This window comes from Acanthopagrus latus, chromosome 19 (genome assembly GCF_904848185.1).
Source record: "Acanthopagrus latus isolate v.2019 chromosome 19, fAcaLat1.1, whole genome shotgun sequence".
NCBI classification, from domain to species: domain Eukaryota; kingdom Metazoa; phylum Chordata; class Actinopteri; order Spariformes; family Sparidae; genus Acanthopagrus; species Acanthopagrus latus.
Genome location: NC_051057.1, coordinates 13,604,445 through 13,625,648, shown reverse-complemented (window position 1 = coordinate 13,625,648; position 21,204 = coordinate 13,604,445). Strand labels below are relative to the sequence as shown.

Here is a 21,204-nt window from a genome sequence, read left to right as displayed (position 1 = left end):
ACACAAGTTTGTTTTTGTTTTGTTTTTCTGGTGTGTTTTTTCCAACAAAATAGTGATCTAATCAAGGGTCTCAAGGCACCCGTGATTAATTACTTGCAGTCATCTAATAGTGCCCCAAACACAAAAGCAACAATCAAGGGCAAAGACTTAAACAGGATACTATTTTTGAGTGATGTTACCTTCCTGCTGATGTCTCTTTGCAAACGACATCTCTCCGTCATTCTGTAGGTGGAACCTCTGGATGCACCGCCTCACCAGATCCTCCCAGCCTGGTTTCATAGACGCCCGCAGGAGACTTGTATCCAGGGACGTTATCTTACCTAAACACAGAGGAGTGGATTAGAAAAGGCCTCACTCAGACATGAATGCCAGGATTTCTATACACATGCACAAACCAACTGTCAGCTGGGCTGACAGGGATTCAATTTCTCTTTCAAACATAAATATGTCGAACAGCTTGTTGATCTTCCTTTGGCCACAGTTCTGTGGTTTGATATCGGTTAAAGAAGTACTGAGGATTTACTCAGTCTATTGACAATTTCATTACAACTTGTCAGAAGCTTGAGCTGGAAAGAAGACCTGGATGCTTAAAATTAGATAAAGATTAGCCGAAACTGCAAGTTTGCCACTCTATACAACAGGTAAAGAGCTTCATTTAATCACTGGGGCAGCTTGAACTCAACTATCTTCAGAGCTGAACAAACACAACCGTGCTGCCTACGTGCGTAAACACACACATGGATGTATACTCTAGTAGCAGTGCAACAGTTGTCCCTCACTGGGTTGCAATTTAAATGGAGGCAGTGATGCATTTGAAGGGCTGACAACCAGACGGCTGCATGAGTGACAGCCATGGAGAATTACTAAAGACTTGTCACAGTAGCATTTTACAGCACAACATCCAACAAGTTCTCATAGGCAAAAGATGACTGCAGTGGTAAGTTTTTTTGTTTTTTTTAAAAATTTTTTTAGGAACTTTACGATACTTATTTTATCCAGCATATTTCAGCCCTGAAAAACCAAGATAAAAAAATGTAGGCACACATACATCCACACCTACAGAAATCTGGGTGGGCAACTACAGAAAATTACTATATGTCAGCGACTAACTATGAGTGTGCCTTTGAGTGTTGTGGCACAAGCACATCAAAGAAGACAAGGTGAAATGCAGACAGCTGTCTGCATCGATGCGCCAGTGTTCAGACAGATACTTTACCTCCCAGGGTGCAGACAGGGGTGGGCAGTTGTTCAACAAATGCATTCCATCCTAAGGGTCTTTACCAAGGATATAATAATGTTTAAATACCTAAACTGTGGCAGCAGGTGACTTTTAGGCTGGCGACATGGAATAAGGTAGTGCTACAGCAGTTTGTGTGTAAATGCTCCAGAAGGGCATCCAGAATGGTCACTATAATTGACATGATATAAGCCTTTATATATATATACTTTTTTCTGTGGGTTGTTAGCTGTTACTCTGCAACAGTAAACTGTAGCTTTGGGTAGTGTACCTTGCAGGTCCTGGCGTGTGGTGAAGCTCTCATGTGTGGGAAGCATGGGTCTTTCCTTCATGGGCACCCTGCGAGCCACACAGATCAGGCATGACTGAAAGTCTAAAAGAGAGAGGAGGAGAGGACGAGCAGAGGGAAACAGAGGGAACGGGTGGAGGAAGAGAAGAGATCATGTAGAGGATGCAACAAAGAGGACAGGGCAGAGAGGAGAGGAGGAAGAAGGGGGGGTGGGAGAGGAGAGAAGGGAGGAGATGGGGGCATGAATGATAGAGACAGAGGGAGGGAAAGAAAATGAAATGCATGTTATTCCCAGGCAGCATAATTAATACAGTTATTAATGAGCATGGGGATCAGGGCTCCGCTCCTTTCATGAGGAGGAGCAGCTATCGCTGGCGAGGGAAATGACAAAGTGTGACCTTTGAAGGTGTGTGTGAGCGTGTATGTGTGTGTGAGCACTTGTGAGCCGCCTGTGTCTCTGGATGGTCTCACCTACAGTGCCATCTCACACCGATGACACCTCCCCTGGCCCGACATTAAAGATTGCCATCACTCAATCATGACAGTTGCCTCTCTCCACACACGCACACGCGCACACACACACAACTGCCAAGTCCAGGGCTGGGGTGACCCCAAAAAATCTGCCATCTGACTTTCCTATGCCAGTAATACCCACAATCCCACACATGTTTCTAGCAAAGAAATGCATGCCAGGGCTAACACACACAAACACACACACATTCCTCATTTTGACTTGTAAACGGAGCCTCTTGGGTGGTCCGGCCCTTAAGATCTGTGAATCTCTCTACATTCTCTTGCTTTCTCTCTCTCTCTCTCTCCTTCCTGCTTCTGTCTCCATCTACAAATGGACAAATATCTGCAACTGTAACACACACACACACACACACACACACACACACACACACACACACACACACACACACACACACACACACACACACACACACACACACACACACACACACACACACACACACACACACACACACACACACACACACACACCTCTGGCCTGGGTCCTAGTCAGTCTATTCGCCAAAGTATGGTTGGCAAGCAGCTGGTGCACAAAGGAAGCCAGAGAGGGGAAAAGACAGGTTGAGACTCAACTAGGAGTGAAACATTTCCACTTATTGTTTTAATTAACCACTGAGTTATAGTCTGGCAGTGGGGAATCATGGCTGCTCATTAAAGCCACTGAGCAAATCGTATTGTAGTAGTTAAGATCTAGAATGCAAGTATCAGTGCTTTACAAAGTACTGAAAAGTTCTGGATAAGGGACGGTCACTTGTGATGGAAATTTACTCAAACTAAAGGATCTCAAGTTTCTGACTAAAGCCATGAAACCACTGGGAAAAGCCCAGTGACCTCTCAGTGTTTGAACACAGTACGGACAGCAACATACAATTTAAATAACTTCCCATGAAAGGCAGATGTTAAGGCTGGTGGCTTTTCTCTTTCTCTGCTAAAATATGCTCAGAAAACATGTTTCAAATGTCAAATATAACCCGAAGGTTATCAAAAGGTCGCTTTATTGATGCAATACATGTGATTAAAAAACAGCCACATCCTTCCTTTGGAGTCATAAGCTCAGGTTTGTGAGGGATGTACATGAATTATAGATGTGCTTTAATGACAGCTGCCCAGCCTCTCGTCTCCCTCGTGTCACTTAACTTTTCATGGATGGAAGTTGAGTGGCACCAGCACAACTCTGCATCAGCTGCTCAGACCCCTTTTCACACACAAGGCCAGCTATGAGACTAACACAGCTAAATCTCAATGATCTATTCATAATAAATCTAAATGGCAGTAGCTTTAAAACATTTTTAAAACAAGTTTCCTTTCTGCAGCATGACTCGCTGTTGCCTTAATCAAGGTTTCTGAGCTTCAATGTGAGCAATCAGCTCTGCTTGCAGACATCGGGGATTCTAATTCTGTTGACTTTCATTCATCCATTCAAGACGACAACAATCAGTCTGATGTTATGTGTTTTCTGTTCTTGGTCTGCCAGACAACTTTGAGTTTTAGCCTATTTTCTAAATTCCATTTTATTATGAGCATCAGCTTTCAAGGATTAATATGGGCCACCTTCTCTCTCTAGCAATGTCTCATTCTTCAGTCACAATAAATAACCTTAAGTCTGTTGTGAGCAGACTTGAGCTGCTGTTAACAGAGCGTTTTCGAAATTGTCCCACATGCTTTCATTTCCAATTTTTATTTGCGATTTCTGAGATCGAAAAGTTTCTTCCTAAACATTTCTTGAGTGACTACTGTAGGTAAGTTATAATTGCTCTAGATGTTTACATATAAATATGAGATGGTCAAAATCATGACGGTTCTATACATGTCACTTATACACTCATTGCAATTTTCTTGACCGATTTAGATTTTCTGTCTTTGAGGAAAAATAATTAGCAGCATACACAAACATTTTTTTAAAACGTTTGTCTAATGGAATATTCAATTATATGTTCAGAATAAAACACTGATTACTAAATTTAAAAGGAAAATAACATTTGTAAGCCATTTTAATGGCCTGTTACTAAAATGTCTGAGTACATTTTATCCAACTCTTTTAGGCATTTACACAATGCATACTGGTATATCTGGGACTGTCTGTATTTTGCTGCAATAATAAAGTGAACTTAATAAAGTGTGCTGCTCTGGTTCAGACAATGGGTCCTTGTCCTCAAAGTAAATGTGTGATTCATAACCCTCTGCTACAATGTTTTTATTTCCCCAAATGACGATGTGTTTGTAGATGCGACTGGCACGGAATGGGGTATATCTGACAATGATCGGCCAGTCGCTGACCTTAGCTGAAAACCAGCTGGTCGACTGGTGCATCTTTAATGTCACATGACTTCTTTTCTTTGTCGTGTATGATAATAAATGACCCATTTTTGCGTTTAGGGCTGTTTGTTGGTTAAGATTTTTTTCCCCCTACGTTTAACAAACTAAGCAATTAATTGTGAAAATAATCTTGTCCAAGGTTGTTTTGTAGGGTCCAACTTTCCCCTCTTGCATACCGTCTCCTTCCTCCTTGATGGACTTTGGCTCGGAGACTGCGAAACACTGCATGGTTTCGTATTTCTGCTGCTGAGGCTCGTGCTCGTGTGCCTCATCCTGGCTCTCGCTGTGGGGGTTGACCAGCATTCGGCAGTTGAACGTGTGACTGTTCCTCCTCGGACCCTCGCTGGACCACGGGACACCGTTCACTACGGGAGAGACAGGAAGGAGAGGAGGGAGATTTACAATGTGGCTTCCTGTGGATTTTATTTGATGAATTTTACTGCAGCCAAAAACTTAACAACAAAAACAGGGAGAGCTGCAATGAGCGAGCCAAGAGAGGCTACCTCACTGCGAGTGAAAGACATAATGAGTGCAACACAGAGAGAATGAAGCCGGAAAAAGTGTAAAAAAGGAGAGAGCAGTTGCTGGGTAGAGATCAGTCATAATGAGCAGTTGGAACCCGCCGCCCTGTGCCATCTATCCACAGCCATGCATCACAGCCAGCCCTCCATATGCATGTCCTCTAAAACATCATTGCCAATCTTTCTTCTTCTCTCCAGCACTTACACAGGCGTGAGCAAACACACATGTACATGCATGTGTATGCACACACACACAAAGAAAAGAAAGAGAGACATGTACAGTCACACACACACACACAACTCATTTAACTCAAACTCCCATCACACTCCATCTGGTTTGTGATCTCATTCGGTGCATTGATAATCTCTCAGTATCTGGGACACAGCCCACTGATCGTTTCCAGGGTACTTCGCTCTGTGCTGCTCCCCCACCCAGATGGCTGGGCACTCAGACCTCAATCCGGAGCACCAGGAGAGAAGTGGAGGGGATGGGACCGAGAAAGAGCTCCTGATGGGGTGCACTGACATACATTACAATCACCTCTTGCGCAGAAAAGATTGAGAGGTAAGATGTGGCAGAGGAACGGAGGTATGAAAGAGGAGGAAGGAAACAGAGGGAAAAGAAGGGGGCAAAACTGGAGGCGAGGAAGAAAAAGGCAAATGTCTGTCGGTCTGTTTTCGTGAGATGAGCAATGCTGGGAGAAGGAGAATGCTTTTCAGGGATGCTTGGAAGCGAGAAACATGAAAATGGGAAGTTGGGTGAGGGTGAGAATAACACACAAAGTGAAAAGAAGGGGAAGGAAGGGCATGAGATGAGAATATAGGAAGGGAGCGATGCTGCTGACAGGGGAGAGACGCCGAAAAAGGAAGTTAATTAGCTGAAAAGGGAGGGAGGAAGAAGAGAGGAGCGAGAGTGAATGTCTGGGTGGCTGAGCATCAGCAAAAGGGAAAATGAAGAACCTATAGGTTTTATGCACCGTGCCAACCCTGTATATAAAGCTTACGTAACAGCTTGTATTAGCCAGCTTTCTCAAATCCTCTCTGTGGCAGTTCAACCATAAACAATTTAGCAGTTTAATTAAACTGACATCACTAATAAACAGCCACCTACAGCATACCTGTCTGAGCAGAGGAGAAGAGGAGAGTGTTGTGATGTAAAGAGCGAGAGACGAAGCAAGCGCGTGAGGGAGAGCCTGCTGAATTATGAGCAGAGGTGGGCAATGATGCAACATGGAGAATACACATGCGGGATTAGGAGAACAGAGAAAGATGTGGAGCACAAGTGACACAGCGAGACAGAAAAGTGACAGGTAGAAAAAAAAGCCAAATGCTGCCAGGAAAAAAAATGAGTCGGAGGCTAACCGAGGGATTTGGGCAGCAGGTTCTTGATGAACTCAGCATGATCTCCAACATGCAGCACGCTGTACACGCTGGTGTTCATCAGCTCCTCCTGGTTGTAGCGCAGGTACTGGGTCACGTTCTCCGACACGAACACGATGTTGCCCTCCATGTTCACAACGAAGAAGAAGCCGTCCAAGGCCTGGAGAGGTGGGATTGAGAAAAGTAGTTAGAGGTTGTGTCTTGAATTTTTACACTGGTACGTACAAAAATATTTGACAATGAAATGGAGGGCAAAGTAGCAGAAGAAAAATACAGTTTCCTGTTTACAGATCCTTACTGTTAACTTATTATCTTTAATCATGTGCCATTTGTACCCCATTTGTGGTTACTGTCCATCCCTAGCATGCACATACAGTACTGAAATCTTGGCACGTGTCTTATCAAGCTGCGTAATATGCAGCACATCTCCATTTATATCTAAAAACAGGTGATTAGTACACTTTGTGCTGGGTACTTCCATCACTTTTGCAGACGCTCAGCATCAGTGTGTCTGATAGAAAGCAAGATAAAAGGAGATGCCTGCAGAGGCTGGAGGATGTGCAGGAGGAGGAGCACCTAATTGAAAGAATACAGCCCCAGGTCAGCCATTACACACAGGATGGTGTCAATTAGGCCATCAAATCACGCCAAGCTCTTAAAAAAAGGAAATTCTGGAGGTTGTAAAGCTATAAAATCTACTGTAAAGATAAAAGAGACTACTGTCAAAGTGTCTGCTCCTCACCTCTGCTTATAATGATTAACTGCACACATAATAATTAACTGCACATTACAAACATCTAAAACATATTGTATGCTGACTTCTAGTCTCTGTCTTTGTAATGACCCTGAGTAACATACCTGCAATCAACCAGCGGGCTAAACTCATACATCCAGGGCTACACATGTACAAAAGACATGATCAGATTGAGACAGAAGTTTTCCCTCGCCTGCATTAAAGCACCACAAGCTGAAAATAGGCTTAAGGAGAACTCATCTACCACGGCATCAAGCAGAGCGTTTCCAAAACGCAACGTGATTGTGCAAGTCCACCCAGTGTGAAGAAAGGCCATGTCCTGGACAAGCAGGGCAAATAGTAACAGCAGAGCAAACACTCTTTAGTGCCAAGTATTGCCTTCTTGCAGACAGTCTTGCATAATATCATTAGCCAATAGCTTAATTTATAATGGCCTGCTTAAATATACACCGTAGCTCTGAGCCACTATCCTCTCTTTGTTCTGCTTGGTACCTACTGCCTTCATACACGACACTATATAGCTCCAACAGCAATGTACAGTGGGTTGGGAATTGTTATATTTAGGGAGTAGGGTCAGGTTGACTCATCTCTCCTATTTGCATGGTGGTACACTTATTCATGACATGATACTGGTGTTTTGCAAACAGCGGCTCTCTTAACATAAGTTCTTACTGAAGTGCTACATGACAATGCATGACTGTTGCATTGCTAACATTTCAAACAGGTCTCTAGTAGGGATCAGTGCTGAACCTCAACACTTTTTCGTTACAAAGAGAAATGTATCTGGAGAGTACGATAACAGTGTGAACGTACACACTGATGGACAGTAACTTTTTACAACAATGGTGCTGAGCATGTGCTGCACCTTCCAGCTGTATCAGCATGTATCTGAAGAGAATGGATAATGTTGATCTGTTGCATCTGATTATAGAGAGAAACAAACAGAAAAACACAAGGATATGGTTTTTGAAAGTTCCAAAAAGATGAGTGGAGTCAGAAAAAGTCCAAGACTTTGTTACGAGAGTCTGTCTTTTATAGACAAATCTAATACTTTTAAGTCCAAACATACTTATGAGTCAACATCAAAGGACCCACCAACTGTCCAAAAGGACATCAGCAAGGACAGAATGAACTTCAGAGATTAACCTTGCATAGAAGTGGTAGTCAACAGTTAGAAAGCAATAACTAAACCAGGGCCATAGATTCTTACTCACACAAACCTCAGTCAGATCAATGAGTCCGGCAGGCCAGCTGAAACACGTTTAGCTAAACCACCCCTCTGCACTCTTGCGTCCAGGAAAGGAGTGGGGAGATGCCATCCTCCCTTATATTGCCTACTGTTTATCAACAGCCATCAATCTAAGTGATGGTCCTGAAAACTCTGGTGGAATTTGGCTGGCTGTCTAGCAACGACGGCATCAAATGTCTCCTTTTTTTAAGTTAACTGTATTTTTAGGGCACCATTATTATACAGCTTCTTGTCGATGTGTAACATTTGAGAGATTTGGCTTCTTTTGTTAAATTAAATATAAATTTTTCTTAAAGTAACATATCCAAATAAATATTGTTCTATCTGTATCAAGATTATAACAGTTTTGGGTAATGCACAACTTGATGGTAAATTGGTGGCAATTACCGGCCAACATATTTGAGATGTCATGATAATGAGCTCAAAATCTATTGACAATTACAGCAACAGAATTCAATAACATTCTGCTATTTTCCACAAGCAGTTAATAAATTGCTGGTCATTTCTTTTAATGCATTCCAGAAAACAACCAGCTGGTTTTCTGCTTAACTTCTGCAAATCATGACATTATAATTTCTAGTTTCTGTCTGACTTTTAAGCAGAGCACTAAATTGAAGTTCGTTGTTGCAGCTTAACTTTCAACTAGTTTCTCCCCAAACTTCTGCAGGTCAATTAATGATAGTCCCCCTTTTTTTAAACCATTTACATTCTCACCAATTTCTATAACTTCAGAGACAGATATAACTTAGAGACAGATGAAATTGAAACAGATAACAGCTTGTTGTGTTTTAGTTGTTCTGAAAGGGTATTGTTTTTATTGAGTTTCAGATAGGATAATAACCCGGTTGGTTCCAGTTTCAAGACATTTGAAAACATACTCAGGCCTTAGTTTCTAGTGCCATCATATTGTACAGCAACCATACCGCGCAGTCTATCAGGAGTGAAAAATATATGCCACAAAGGTCTTGTGACAGAACCAGACTTGCTCCCAGGAAGTTAAAACAACACCGCACTAATGTTGCGCGCTCTCACAAGAGAGTGGGAGGCAGAGAGCCCTTAGAGGAGGGTCATGGGGCGCGTGGGTGCACTTCCTGCCGACGACCATTCTCCTCGGAGCATCCTGTAATGAGCCCGGGCTGGCGGACAAGAGGCCGGGGCTAAAGCGGAGCGGGTGTGAATGGCCGATCACTGTGTTTTTGGGGGCTGCTGACAGATGGGAAAGCATGCAGGCTGCACCGGGCTATATTTAGCTGCGAGTTAGTATGTCGATTCAGTGACGCTGGACCAGGAGAGCTATAAATATTCCATGACAGGACAGATCTAGAGGCGAAGGGAGAGGAGATGGGGAGGGAGAGAGAAAAGAGAAGCGAACAAGTAAGAGGGAGAGAAAGGGAGGGAGGAAGTGAGTGAGAGGATGGGCTCAATGGACTGATTCATTCGCCAGGCTGTTGCTTTCTTTCTCATTATACGTAAGCACTTCAGTGGCCCTCCACAGGACAACGAGGCCATTGCTCTGCTCGGTGATTTACAGCCAATCCAGGGCAGATACAAGATGCTGGCGGCTTTTACATCACATAGCTACGCTCAGACACAACCACTCCTTGCCCATTTGTGATTGTTCTCTGTGGGTTGGACTATTCATTACATACCGATCAGGACTGAAAGTGAAATGTATCTCTCTCCTATGTGAGTGTTTGTATGAGTGTTCAGTCTGTGTCATATTGATACAAAACTGTGAAAAATCATGAGAAGGCCCTCTACCCACCTCCAGCATCATTGGTCCCAAGGCATCTTTGTCAATCACACTTTGGCCTGTTGATGAGACATCAGCCTTCTGTACCTCCTCTTCATTTGCTGCTGCAGCCTTTTCTGTTAACAAGAGAGTCAGTCATAAAAAGTTGAGAGGCAAAATAAAGAAAACATGAAAACACCATTAAATGCATCTCAAAGAGAAAAAAACATTTTGCTTTCCTTGCTGAAGTGGACCCACATATTTTAAAAGAGGTCATCTGTAGACAAGACTTTTAACAAGTATCTTTGTGGCTACAAAGCAAACACATTTCGTCCCTTTGTCAGAGCACATTGCCATGGCGCAAACACAAGCACTGAGCACTGAGCAGAGTGAAAGGTTGCTGTAAATGAGTGTGTCAGAGCACGCAGCTGGCACGCTGGTTGCAGCCATTGGATGGATTGCACTGTCATGTTTAAAAAAAAAAGTATTATGGAAACACTGACAGAGTGTAAACAACTCCTGCTCCCAGTAGAGCAGCAACTTGTTACTCTGTGGTCAAGCTGCAAAGGCAGAACTCGTTTACAGAAAAAGTTCCCCATAAAAAGGTTCTGTGTGTAGGATTTAGTGCAACCAATTGAAGACATCTCATTTCACTGAGAGAAATGTCCCAAAGAATAAAAAGCCAGTGTTTTGGTTTTTTCCACTCTGGGCTACCAGAGAATCCTGGCGGTGCAACACAGGGACTTGGTGAAAGAGGACCTACTCCAGAGGTTAATAAAAGGTGCGATATGTAAGGACTGGCCATCACTAATTAACTGCAAACTGCTGTTAACTGTAGCTGCCCATAGCACGTTAGCTTAATTTAACCTAGCAGCTCATGGTTCTGACTGGGAACTCGGGGAGTGTTTACACCACAAGAAAAGGAAATTGAATATTCTCAATTAAAAACCTCACATCCACATCGCCCACAAGATGTATAGGCTACCAAGAGAGACAGGAAGGTTCTTATTTATCATGTCACATTAATATATGCTGATATCAGGAGATCATAAACCATGTGCATTCTTTTGAGAGTCTTATTTTGAAAAACAGAGCAGCATCTTACTTTGAAAAGATCTCCAGCACTGCCAGGCTATGAGAAGCCTTCCTTAACATATGGACTCCCTTTCTCAAATAACTTCATTTGGCAGTATCTCCATGTGAGCTTATACTCCTGTTGGATTTCCAAGTATGGAATGTAGCGAGTATGGCTTAATGCACATATGGGTATTTTTGGTCTTAATTAACACTAAAACGGACCCTTGCAAAACACAATTACAATAACTTGATTAGCTCCACGCTGAAGTTTCCAAATGATAAACAGCTCATCTTTGAATAAACGGCTTAATTAACTGCCCCAAACCCTTTGATGTAATGATCATGTGACCCATTTAGTTAGGAATGAAAATCGGAGTATCCTGTGCACTCCTGTACCTGCGCCATGGTGCTGTGCATTTGTCCATGTGAGTGATTGGGTTAATAACCATGCAGAGAAGCCTTATGTTCAGAGCGTAGGCTGCCCTACTTTTGGAGATGATGATGAGAGGCGGAATATGAGTGGGCTGTTGGGGGGACACATTTAACTGTCGCACCATGCCAAGAAGAGGACTGACCATATGGTGAGAGAATGTTGTGGTGAAAAGCAAACAAAATCATGTCCTTCCTTTTTTTGTTTTCTTTTTTTTTTTTGGGTGTAGACGTGTGAAAGCTGATGCACTAATGCAGGTTTCCCCCCTGCTCTGTGGGCTCGTGCAACAGTGCACAGACCCACATTCATCTCTTTCAGCATTAATGATGTGTGCATCAGCAGGACCTCTCCAGGCCCAGCGGGGCCCGGTATACCAGCACAGCTGCCCTGGGTACAGGCCCATCACTCAATGTCAGTGCATCCCTCACTGGCTCTCTGTCCGTCTGCAGAGCTGTGCCACTGATAGAGGGAGGAGCTGATTAATTAAAAGGGTTATGTGACTGGTGATAACTGCGACTTCATCAGTAACTGGGAGGACGTTTGCCATACACCCTATTCTTCTCTTTCTTATTTAAAATTTCACGTGCGGTGTATGTGGACATTTTTCACACATGAATATTGAATAAAAACATACTTGCTGCCGCTCAGCAGCTACTGTATATTTCAGCCTCCATCCAATGAGAGCTGGCCTTTGCTAAGCTGGCAAGAGCAGGCAGTTAAGAGTGTAAAGAAAGCTGTAAAACTCTTGGCTATGCCATTATTTTATAGGTGCTATAAAGATATCATTACTCAACATATTGTCTATTAAGATGCAACAAGCTGGAAACAGAAAAAAGCCTGTGCTATACTAACAAGTCCGCACTGAGTTCAATTAGCAAAATGTATGCAGACAGCATGAAAGGAACAAACAGGGATGAATTAAAAGCTTTCAGTAGGAGGCCACTTTTTCAAAGGCCAACATTACTGCATTGCACCTCCCTGCAGGGCTGTGACACCAATCAGTGAGACTGATTAAGTCGTAAGTGTAATTTAATACATTCACTTATGTCACAATAAAATGAAAATGTATTTTACATGGTAATGATGCTCTCAGAGGGAAAACAATAACAGTGCCAGGGAAAGAGAAATTGTGTACCATACACAAACGCTGGAACGCACCACTAACTGGATGACAGATGAGGTGCAATGAAAAGAACAACTGGCAGTGGTAAAATGATGAGGACAATAAAAGACATCTAAATGAGCTTCAAGTGTGTCCCTGCTTGAACAACAAGTGTAGCTTGAAGAATGAAGGGCAACTGAATTTGAGACCCAAGAGGAGGAGCTGCTGAAAAGCCTAGAAAAAGGTGGCTACTGGGGTCTGAATAACAAAGCAAAGCAGCAAGAATTGCTCACTGTTTAGCCCTTCCCTCAGTGGTTGCTGTACAAACACAATTACGCCTTCAGAGGCAGACTGGGGACGTCACTCTAACCTCGCGTTAAAAAAAAAAAAGAAAAAAAAATGGGAGCAAGGAAAGGAAGGGTTGAAGGGAGGGAGGGAGGAGGGACGGACAGACAGTAGCCAGAGTTTGTGAGTGATTTTTGCATCCATTACATAATGCTTAGCCCTGTGAGTCATATGAAACAAGATGACATCATCAGCCGGTCTGATTCATGTATGCCTCGAACGGGCCGCTCTTTGTCTACCAGTCAGTCAGCTGCTTTTTATCCAAGCTTATTCACAATTTAGTATTTGTCTTGATATTAACATGAGCGGCGTTACAGCTATGTTTAGCTATGTTTGGAGCAGTTTAAGTTAAAAACACTGGGGTTCTATTCATCTTGGTCTGTTAAATCCGACATGAAGAAGTAAGAAAAACAGACCTCGACTAATTGCTAACAACTACTAAAAGGGAGAAGTTGGCAAGTACAGCTGAGCAGGCTGATCCATTTGCCTGATGTTCTGGCTCAGGATGGACGCGGGAAGGATCGGCAGCCAACACACAAACGGCTCTGGTTCATCCACATTATATGATGAGGTGATGGGAGGGAACATTAAATCAATTGTGCTGCCCTTTAATAACGACATCAATTACAGTGCATGGAGCAGATCCCAAACCATAATATTTATGCAGTCCAACAGGAAGCTCCTGCCAACAGAGAGCCACCTGTGGCACTTGTGGTTAATATTGGGAGCCTTAAAACCACAACAACATCCTGAGCATTTTCTTGATATTGTAGCACCATATTCACAGAATAAGGTGCTACAAACCAGAAGTGTGCATGTTTTCACTTCAGCTAGGCTGTATGTTGCACAATACAGAAGGTAAAGACTGCAGAGGAAGAGATTTTGTGATATGAACACAGCCTGCCGAAAGGTCACATAGGACTCTTTTCACTGTTGACCTAAAACTTGTTGAAAAAACATTAATGGTTGTACCTTGCTCCTTTATTTGTCTGATCTGTTTCACAGTTTCCTTCAGGATTGCACATTTGTCAGGCTTGACATTGAAGTTGTCGATGTCGTTGAAGTTGGCAAAGATCAGCTCGGCAAGCTCTTCGATGTATTTGTTCTCGTGCTCCCGGTTGCGCTTCTCGTTGCTCCGCTTTGGACTGTGGAGACAAAGCGAACACGTGGGTGAGAAAATGAAATCAGTGATGAAGACGGTAACAGCAGGAGGGATTAAACAAAAACCCAAAACACAAATAGAGGAGCAGGTGTGGGTACGTGTATGCATTGTAAGAGCAAGGATCCCTCAAAATTTCTTCACTTAAAAATTACAACAAAGTGCACAACATGTTTCACAAACCTAAGCCTGGGAAAGAGGGTAAAGCGAGGGTCAATTATTCTCCATATGCACGGAGCACTGCATCAATAACGAAACGCCTCATTCTTGAGTGCTTATCTACAGATAAATTATGCAGATTTATTGTACAGACGTCACCAGTGCTTCAGGGTGAGCTGCCACAGTAACATACAGCCATTCCTGAAACTACTGGTATGCTACTAAGCACAGTATTTCAGGATGTAAGTAGCTGGAAGCTGATTTTACATTATGGGTCTTAAAATATTTGACATCATCTTTATTTCAAAGTCTTATAATCAGTAATAGATGATACATGAGGGTTTGGAAATGGACACTCTGGCAAAGTGTAGCCAATGATGGTAACCACATGGCTGAGAGTTAGAATTAATCAAGTAGGTATGTCAGTGGACCTGTGGGAATTCAATATTTCTGTAGATTCAGAGATCAATCCATGAATTAAAACATTGGGAAGTCAGATGAGTTGACATCAAAGGGTCATCGCCCTTAGGAAGGCATGATCAACTGTTGACAGTAGTACAAGTCTTACCTGGGTCCCAGAAGTTCGGCAGAACATTCTTTACGTTTTCGCGACTCTGCCCTAGCAGGGTCAGACGAGTTTTCACCGACTCCACTCATCCTCAATGCATATCAGCGTCTGGAAAATGAGCACACAGAGACAAAAAAACGTGACGTTTTATGGATCAACTGCAAACTCACTGCTTATATACTGTAGGTGTAGCAGCATGCCCACGAGAATATCTGCATACAACACACACATTCTCACACACACATTCCAGCGCTGGGGGCACAGGTTGATCCACTCCAGGAGAAATGAGTGAAAATGGAGCGGAGAAAGAGATTCAATCATTTCTCTCTGATGGTGCAGCTCTCCCCAGAGAGACTGAAATGAGAACACGGCGCTTTGCCCACAGCACCAGACTGCGCGCTCAACCATGTACCAAGAAAAACCCATTCGTTACACGATACCAAGTGAAAGCCAGCTCGCAGCGAGAGCCGGGTGGGTTCATAATCACAACATGTGTTTGTGTGTGTTTGCCGAGTGCCTCAGAGGATGCTTTACCTGCAGAGGTTTGCGAGTGTCACTCAAAAATCAAACGTAAGGATAATCTCCTGTCTGCTTTGAGATCTTATGAAGTAAGGATTCACAATGAGACGGCTTTATGCTATCTAAAGTGACAAGCTGGCTGGGGGCTGTTTCAATTACCAACACCCCACACAGTACTATCTTGGGGTTTCTCTGCGACGCAAGATGAAATGCCATTAGGTTACAGCACGAGTTCAAGTTGTGTTCTTAATCTAAATCATTCAGAACAACTCCAGAGCGATCAGAGACTTGGGGAAGTTTGTCACTCTGCAGATGTTGAGCACCCATCCTCTTGCTTCTCCTCTCACCCTGCAAGTTAGCGGAAGCTTCAGGCTGAACTTCAGGTTTTTAAATGAAAGTCAATCAATTATTGATCAAAGTAATGTCTTATTGAATACCACCATCATCTGCACCAAAATTTGGTGTTGGCTAATGGACTCAGATTTCAACAGGATGATATCTGCTGCATAGCAGATGTGAACACATGTTGTCTTGTGAAGCGAATGGTGATATTTATAAAATATACGCATCAATTTAATCTCTTCTTGGGTCATGCAGCCCTTTGCTCTCAGACGGTTATGAAGGAAGGGTAAGAAAAAGACACAATAAGATGCCTACATTAAAAAAAAAAAGATACATTTTGTCTCCCTGCACATTGCAAAAGGCTGGGGCATGCTGTGTTGTGATACACTCTCAGCCACTCTAACCATGGAAACGGCTGTGACACACACCACTCGCTGCTCAGCCATTACATAAGGCATAACACAGAGTACAGCACAGCACAATGTAGAGCAGGGGAGGAATAGCGTAGCCTAGCAGTAGCCGGCTAAACTAAAAAGGGAGCTAGTGACCATGCAAACTTGAGTGTGGCTCCCTCCTGGCCTGGAGTGACCTACTTTAAGCTAATGGTAGGGTCTGTGCTCAAATGGATGGAGTCAAAGCAATTGTGATTGGCCAGAGAGAGGCAGAGGAGACTCTGAAGGACACGATTGGCCTGTATGGTGTATGCACAGGTAATGAACACAAACGTTGCTGTTCATATGTCCTTGCATTATTCCTTCCATTTTGAATTCCATCACTCTGTATGCTGTGGCACTGTGCTGTCCACTGAAATGATAAGTCTCTATAGCAGAGGTTATGCTCTTTTATTAATGACAACAGAAACAGGCCATTAAACTCTCATAGCTAAGTGTCCCTGCCCGTTCCTATTGGTTGTGCCCAGGCTTTCCAAGTTACCATGGGGATTCTAGACCTGATTGGTTGCGCTCGTCCCGCCGGGCCGGATATGATTGGTTGCCTTCGTCTCCTTGACATGGCAGTAATGATGGGTCAGAGTGAGACGAATAAGAGGGACTGGAGAAAGCAGGCACGTCTCAATGACACCAGCACAGACAGCCAGACAGCCCGGCCAGCAGCAGGCCATTCTTTTTTTGTTGCTGGGGGGTCCGATCTTCACACGGGCAGACTAGCGAGGGATTTCTAATCCTAGAGAATGCCCCGGATCTCAGGGCAGCTATAAACAGCTGGGCGCTGGTGTTAGCACTCACTCTACAGAGCTGTGTCACCGAGTTAATTGTCAACATCGGCCACTAGGGGAGAGTACCTCTTTCTTGCCAGGGCTCTCACAGGCGACAGCAAGTCTGGAATAAAGTGGAAAGTAGCATGTCGCTTCAATGTTTGTGTGTCTTCTCTCATCCGTTTCCTCTATATAAAATCCTTTGTTGGCCTAATCAAAATTAATTATGTAAAGGAGTATGCCCTATAAAACTGCAGATCTATACAGCTGCCTGTTACACACTCGGCCGCACACAACACACACTGAGTCATCGAGACATCAAGGCAGTGACGTTCAGGATGATAATGGAGCTTTCGATGATGACACAAACGATCATGTGTATGGCTCTGAAAGCAGTACAGCTCTTAGCTTAGTACACAATGACGCCTACCAATCTACATCAACCACAACACATAGATCTGCAATATTCACTTACAGCTCCTGTCACTTTGTAATTAAAAAAGACAAACACAACAACCAACTGCAGCTCGTCAGACATGGCAATTTAAAAAGAAGTTGAGGGCAAGTCTTGTCTGATACAACTAAGAGGCTGTAAAGATAAGAGGACGACACAGCTCAATCATGAGTGCATGGCGGCTCTTTAAGCATCCTAAAAAGGGAAGAGACTTTTTTTTTTAAAATGGGCACTATGTAGTTTGGAGAAAAAAAGTAATCTCAGTGTGTTAATATTTATAATATTAGTGATGTTAAATCACATACTATTATTTTTTGCCCAGAATGGAATAAACAAGGTGTTCTCAGAGAAAATAAATACATTTGTTTATTTAGTTTGTTTAGGCATAAACATCAGTCAGGGAAGATCCTTCTCATCTAATTTAAATTTCTTCCTCAACACTAAGCAGTGCACTCTCACCAACACTTATACAATACTACAACACAGTCTACCTCATTTTATTTACTGCACACACATTAATATAAAAGGAGGGACAATTAAAGGGAGGAAAGACACTAACCGACTGAGAAGCCTTTAAAAATACAAAATGATTATTACCCTCAACACATGTAAAAATAAACTGTGACATAACTAATAGTGCCAAGCATAGATCCTTGCTTATGAGGCTGCCATCCATTCATACACCTGTGCTGCGTGCTGATATCAGTGACTCTGAGCAATGTAGGCTAAGTGGGGGCTGGGTGAGTAGCCTCATTATGTTTAACACTGATTGGCATATTCTGAAAGGCATCTACTAAATATTCCGTTCATCAAGCTGTCAGCTCATTAAGTTCATTAGTATTGTAAGAAGAGACATATGGTCCATCAGTCACTGCAAGCTACCGTATGTTAGTCAAAGGCGGTGTGAAATAAACTGAGCTAGGGTACTGAAGGGAAGTTCTTCAGCTTCCAAGAGAGGAGAGAAGGGTAAAGGTAAAATGCACAGATGGACAGTTTTCTTAAGGGAGTCTTTTTATGCTTTTTGTTGTTTTTTTTTTTTTAATCCTCTCCTTCAGTGTTTTATATGTTCTTCAACTTTACATCTCTTCCCTCTGGTGATCAGAGTTTTTTTTATATTATATATTTTATTCTCTCTCTCTATAAACTGTATGTCTGTAAATAATTGGAGTGGTCATTGAAGACTTGAGATTGTATACTTTATTATCTTATTTTATTGTCTACTTCATTATCTTATTTTATTGTCTACTTTACTTTTTTATTTATATCTTTATCTTTATCTCTTGTTTCCATTGATGCTGTATTTCTATTTCTACTTGTATGGAGCATCTGGAACAAAACAATTTTCCCCCGGGGATTAATAAAGTATTCTGATTCTCTGTACTCTGATTCTTATGCACATAAAAAGGCTTAAAAAAGGTCAAAGAAGCTTGTCTCTTGACACAAAACACTGCTCCTGAAGCGTCTCATCAGTAGTCCCACCTTTACTTCCCTGACTTTGTGACATCACACTACGTCTCCATGTCACACATTTGCATAATCTATTCGAATTCTAATTTAGCAAAGCTGCTCTGTTGTTGTTAGCGGTGCTGGCTCAGGCATGTGTTAGCTGACTAATCAGAGGAGATTGGGTATTGAATTGACAGGAGCTAAAATAGAGCATTTAAGACAGAGCGGGAACACTGTGCTGCAGTACCGGACAGTGTGAGATAACTGATGTGTTTTTTGGGAATTGAAGCATGTAAAACCTATTCTAGCACTAACCCAAAATAAAGTTAGGAACCTAACATGAGCATCATATGTCTGCATTTATGATACAGGCTTATTTTTGTTTTGGAAGTGTTTTCAACCACCGTTGATTTTTGAATCTCATGCCAAGGTTGTCAGGTCGATACTGATGTTTTGGTTTGGCGATGCACGGCATCAGTGGTCTCCGTGAAGTGTTTTAAAGCTATATAAAAACGAGTAATTGATTGGAATTTCTCCTATTTGTCCTGGACACTGAATTCTTCCATAAAAAGAAACTCTAATAGGGTGGATGCATTTTACACTTTGTGAGGTCTATTGGGGTAGATAGCCTCTGCATGTAGTTGTTTTGCACCTCTGAAGTTGCGATGAGCTCAAGTCTGCTCTTACATAAGTGTAGTAAACACCTCCAGCCACTCTCTCCCCACCTCTTCCCATCGCTCTCTCTCTCTAACACAAACACAGGCTTATAAGACAGTAACCATAATTGTATATTTGTGTGGTGACAGGTCAGCCCTGCCAGTGTGAACTCAACACTTCTCACTTCATTACAGGTTTTCATCTTCTATTTGTGGGACTGACTCAGCAGGCTAAATGAAGGGTTAGGTTATTAAACGACTGTAAACAACCACAAGTTCTGCCTCAGCAACACAATACTGAAGACTGATGCACACAAATTTGATTTAATTACTTCCTTTAAGGAAGTAATTAAAAAAAGCTGAGATATGCAAAATATGTAATATCTATTGTGAACTGTGAGCAAAGAAGAAAAAAGAACACATGATGATGAAGTCACAAGTTAAAGTTGGGCAGGGGAGGATCAATTGACTTTGAAAGCACCAGATGCACTTGAGGGAGGTGATCATAGGTGTGTGTCATTGCCTGTGTCTTGGGTGTCACAACAGCAGACTCTCCAGGACTGAGCTGGAGCCAACCAGTCTGGCGAGGGAGGAATGTAGAGACAACAAGGGGCTGCTGCTGCTGCTGCTGAGACAACATTTCCTCCTGTCAAACTCAGCCGCTACAACCTGTACGTGACATCCTGTATCAGACTGTACTAAACACCACATAAATACAACAAATTCAACTTGAATCTGAGTACAGAGCACACATCACCCAGCAGAGGACACAGGGAAATTTACTTTTCAATTGGTGAGCTGAGCTCTTCTGGCAGCAGAATACATGGTGCTGTTGGCTGCAGGGGGGGCTAAAACCACCCAGGATGGCATCATGCTGCTATTGTCCAAATTTCAGGAGTTCATAGCCAAATACAGTGAGAGTCCAGGGCCTGTTTTGGACCACAAATGTGGAGCTCTATCACTGGAATGCCATGTCCTGTGTGTCAGTTTTATAACATGTTTGATGGAGGCATACATATCGAGATCTCTACATATTCTTCATGATAGAAAGTAAGCTTTTTTGATTTTGAAAGGTGTAACCAACTAAATCAAGGTGATTGATCAGTGATGCCAATACATTAGCCAGTCATTTTTAAAATTTAGTACCAAAATGTGACAATTACACACAAAGAAAGAGTACGAGCCTCTTTCGTGTGATAATTAGTCAACAAAATCATTCATTGACTAGAGCCAATTCATGCTGTGAAGATCTGAACATATACATTTTTTTATCATGTTCCGGTGACAAGTTTCTGTTAAAGCAGTCAGACAGGCATTAATGCAATAACGACTATGTTTATCATTGAGGTCGGAATTCTTAGTAATGTTTTAAATCAATTGCATTATACTGGAATGTGTTTCCTGTATTTTCCCCCTCTCATTCATGTTTGTAATAGTGTCATCTCAATACTGGAATTTCTAACTTTGAGCCAACACCTTGAAAAAAATAGACGTTGGATATCGTGTTCTATACCACAGGGGCAAACGTTGGGGGCATATAACAGGGCTTGTGTGCTATGTGTCAAGCACAGCAGCATCTCAGTTCATTTACTTCTGAAGGAGGTGGGGCTACGTGGCCTGCAGCAGTGCATGTGTCAAGTTGCTGTCGCAGAGAAGAGAAAGTGAAAAAGCGCAGCAATGACTGTTGTATTGATAGTGCAAAAATAAAAGAGAACTGAAACA

The 21,204-nt window shown here is 42.6% G+C and overlaps 1 protein-coding gene across 23 annotated transcripts in view; it reads right to left on the bottom strand.

The window, feature by feature from the left end:
* The window catches only part of ncoa2 (nuclear receptor coactivator 2), a 60,071-nt gene that overhangs the window by 20,404 nt on the left and 18,463 nt on the right, over positions 1 to 21,204 (bottom strand). For all 23 annotated transcript variants that reach the window (XM_037078567.1, XM_037078562.1, XM_037078566.1 and 20 more), the window contains 7 exons: positions 14,853 to 14,960; positions 13,939 to 14,111; positions 10,046 to 10,149; positions 6,260 to 6,437; positions 4,553 to 4,741; positions 1,509 to 1,610; positions 180 to 320 (listed from right to left, as the gene is read on the bottom strand). In XM_037078567.1, coding sequence (XP_036934462.1) covers positions 180 to 320; positions 1,509 to 1,610; positions 4,553 to 4,741; positions 6,260 to 6,437; positions 10,046 to 10,149; positions 13,939 to 14,111; positions 14,853 to 14,941 — 976 coding nt within the window. In that variant the 5' untranslated portion in view covers positions 14,942 to 14,960. The remainder of the gene's footprint in view (positions 1 to 179; positions 321 to 1,508; positions 1,611 to 4,552; positions 4,742 to 6,259; positions 6,438 to 10,045; positions 10,150 to 13,938; positions 14,112 to 14,852; positions 14,961 to 21,204) is intronic.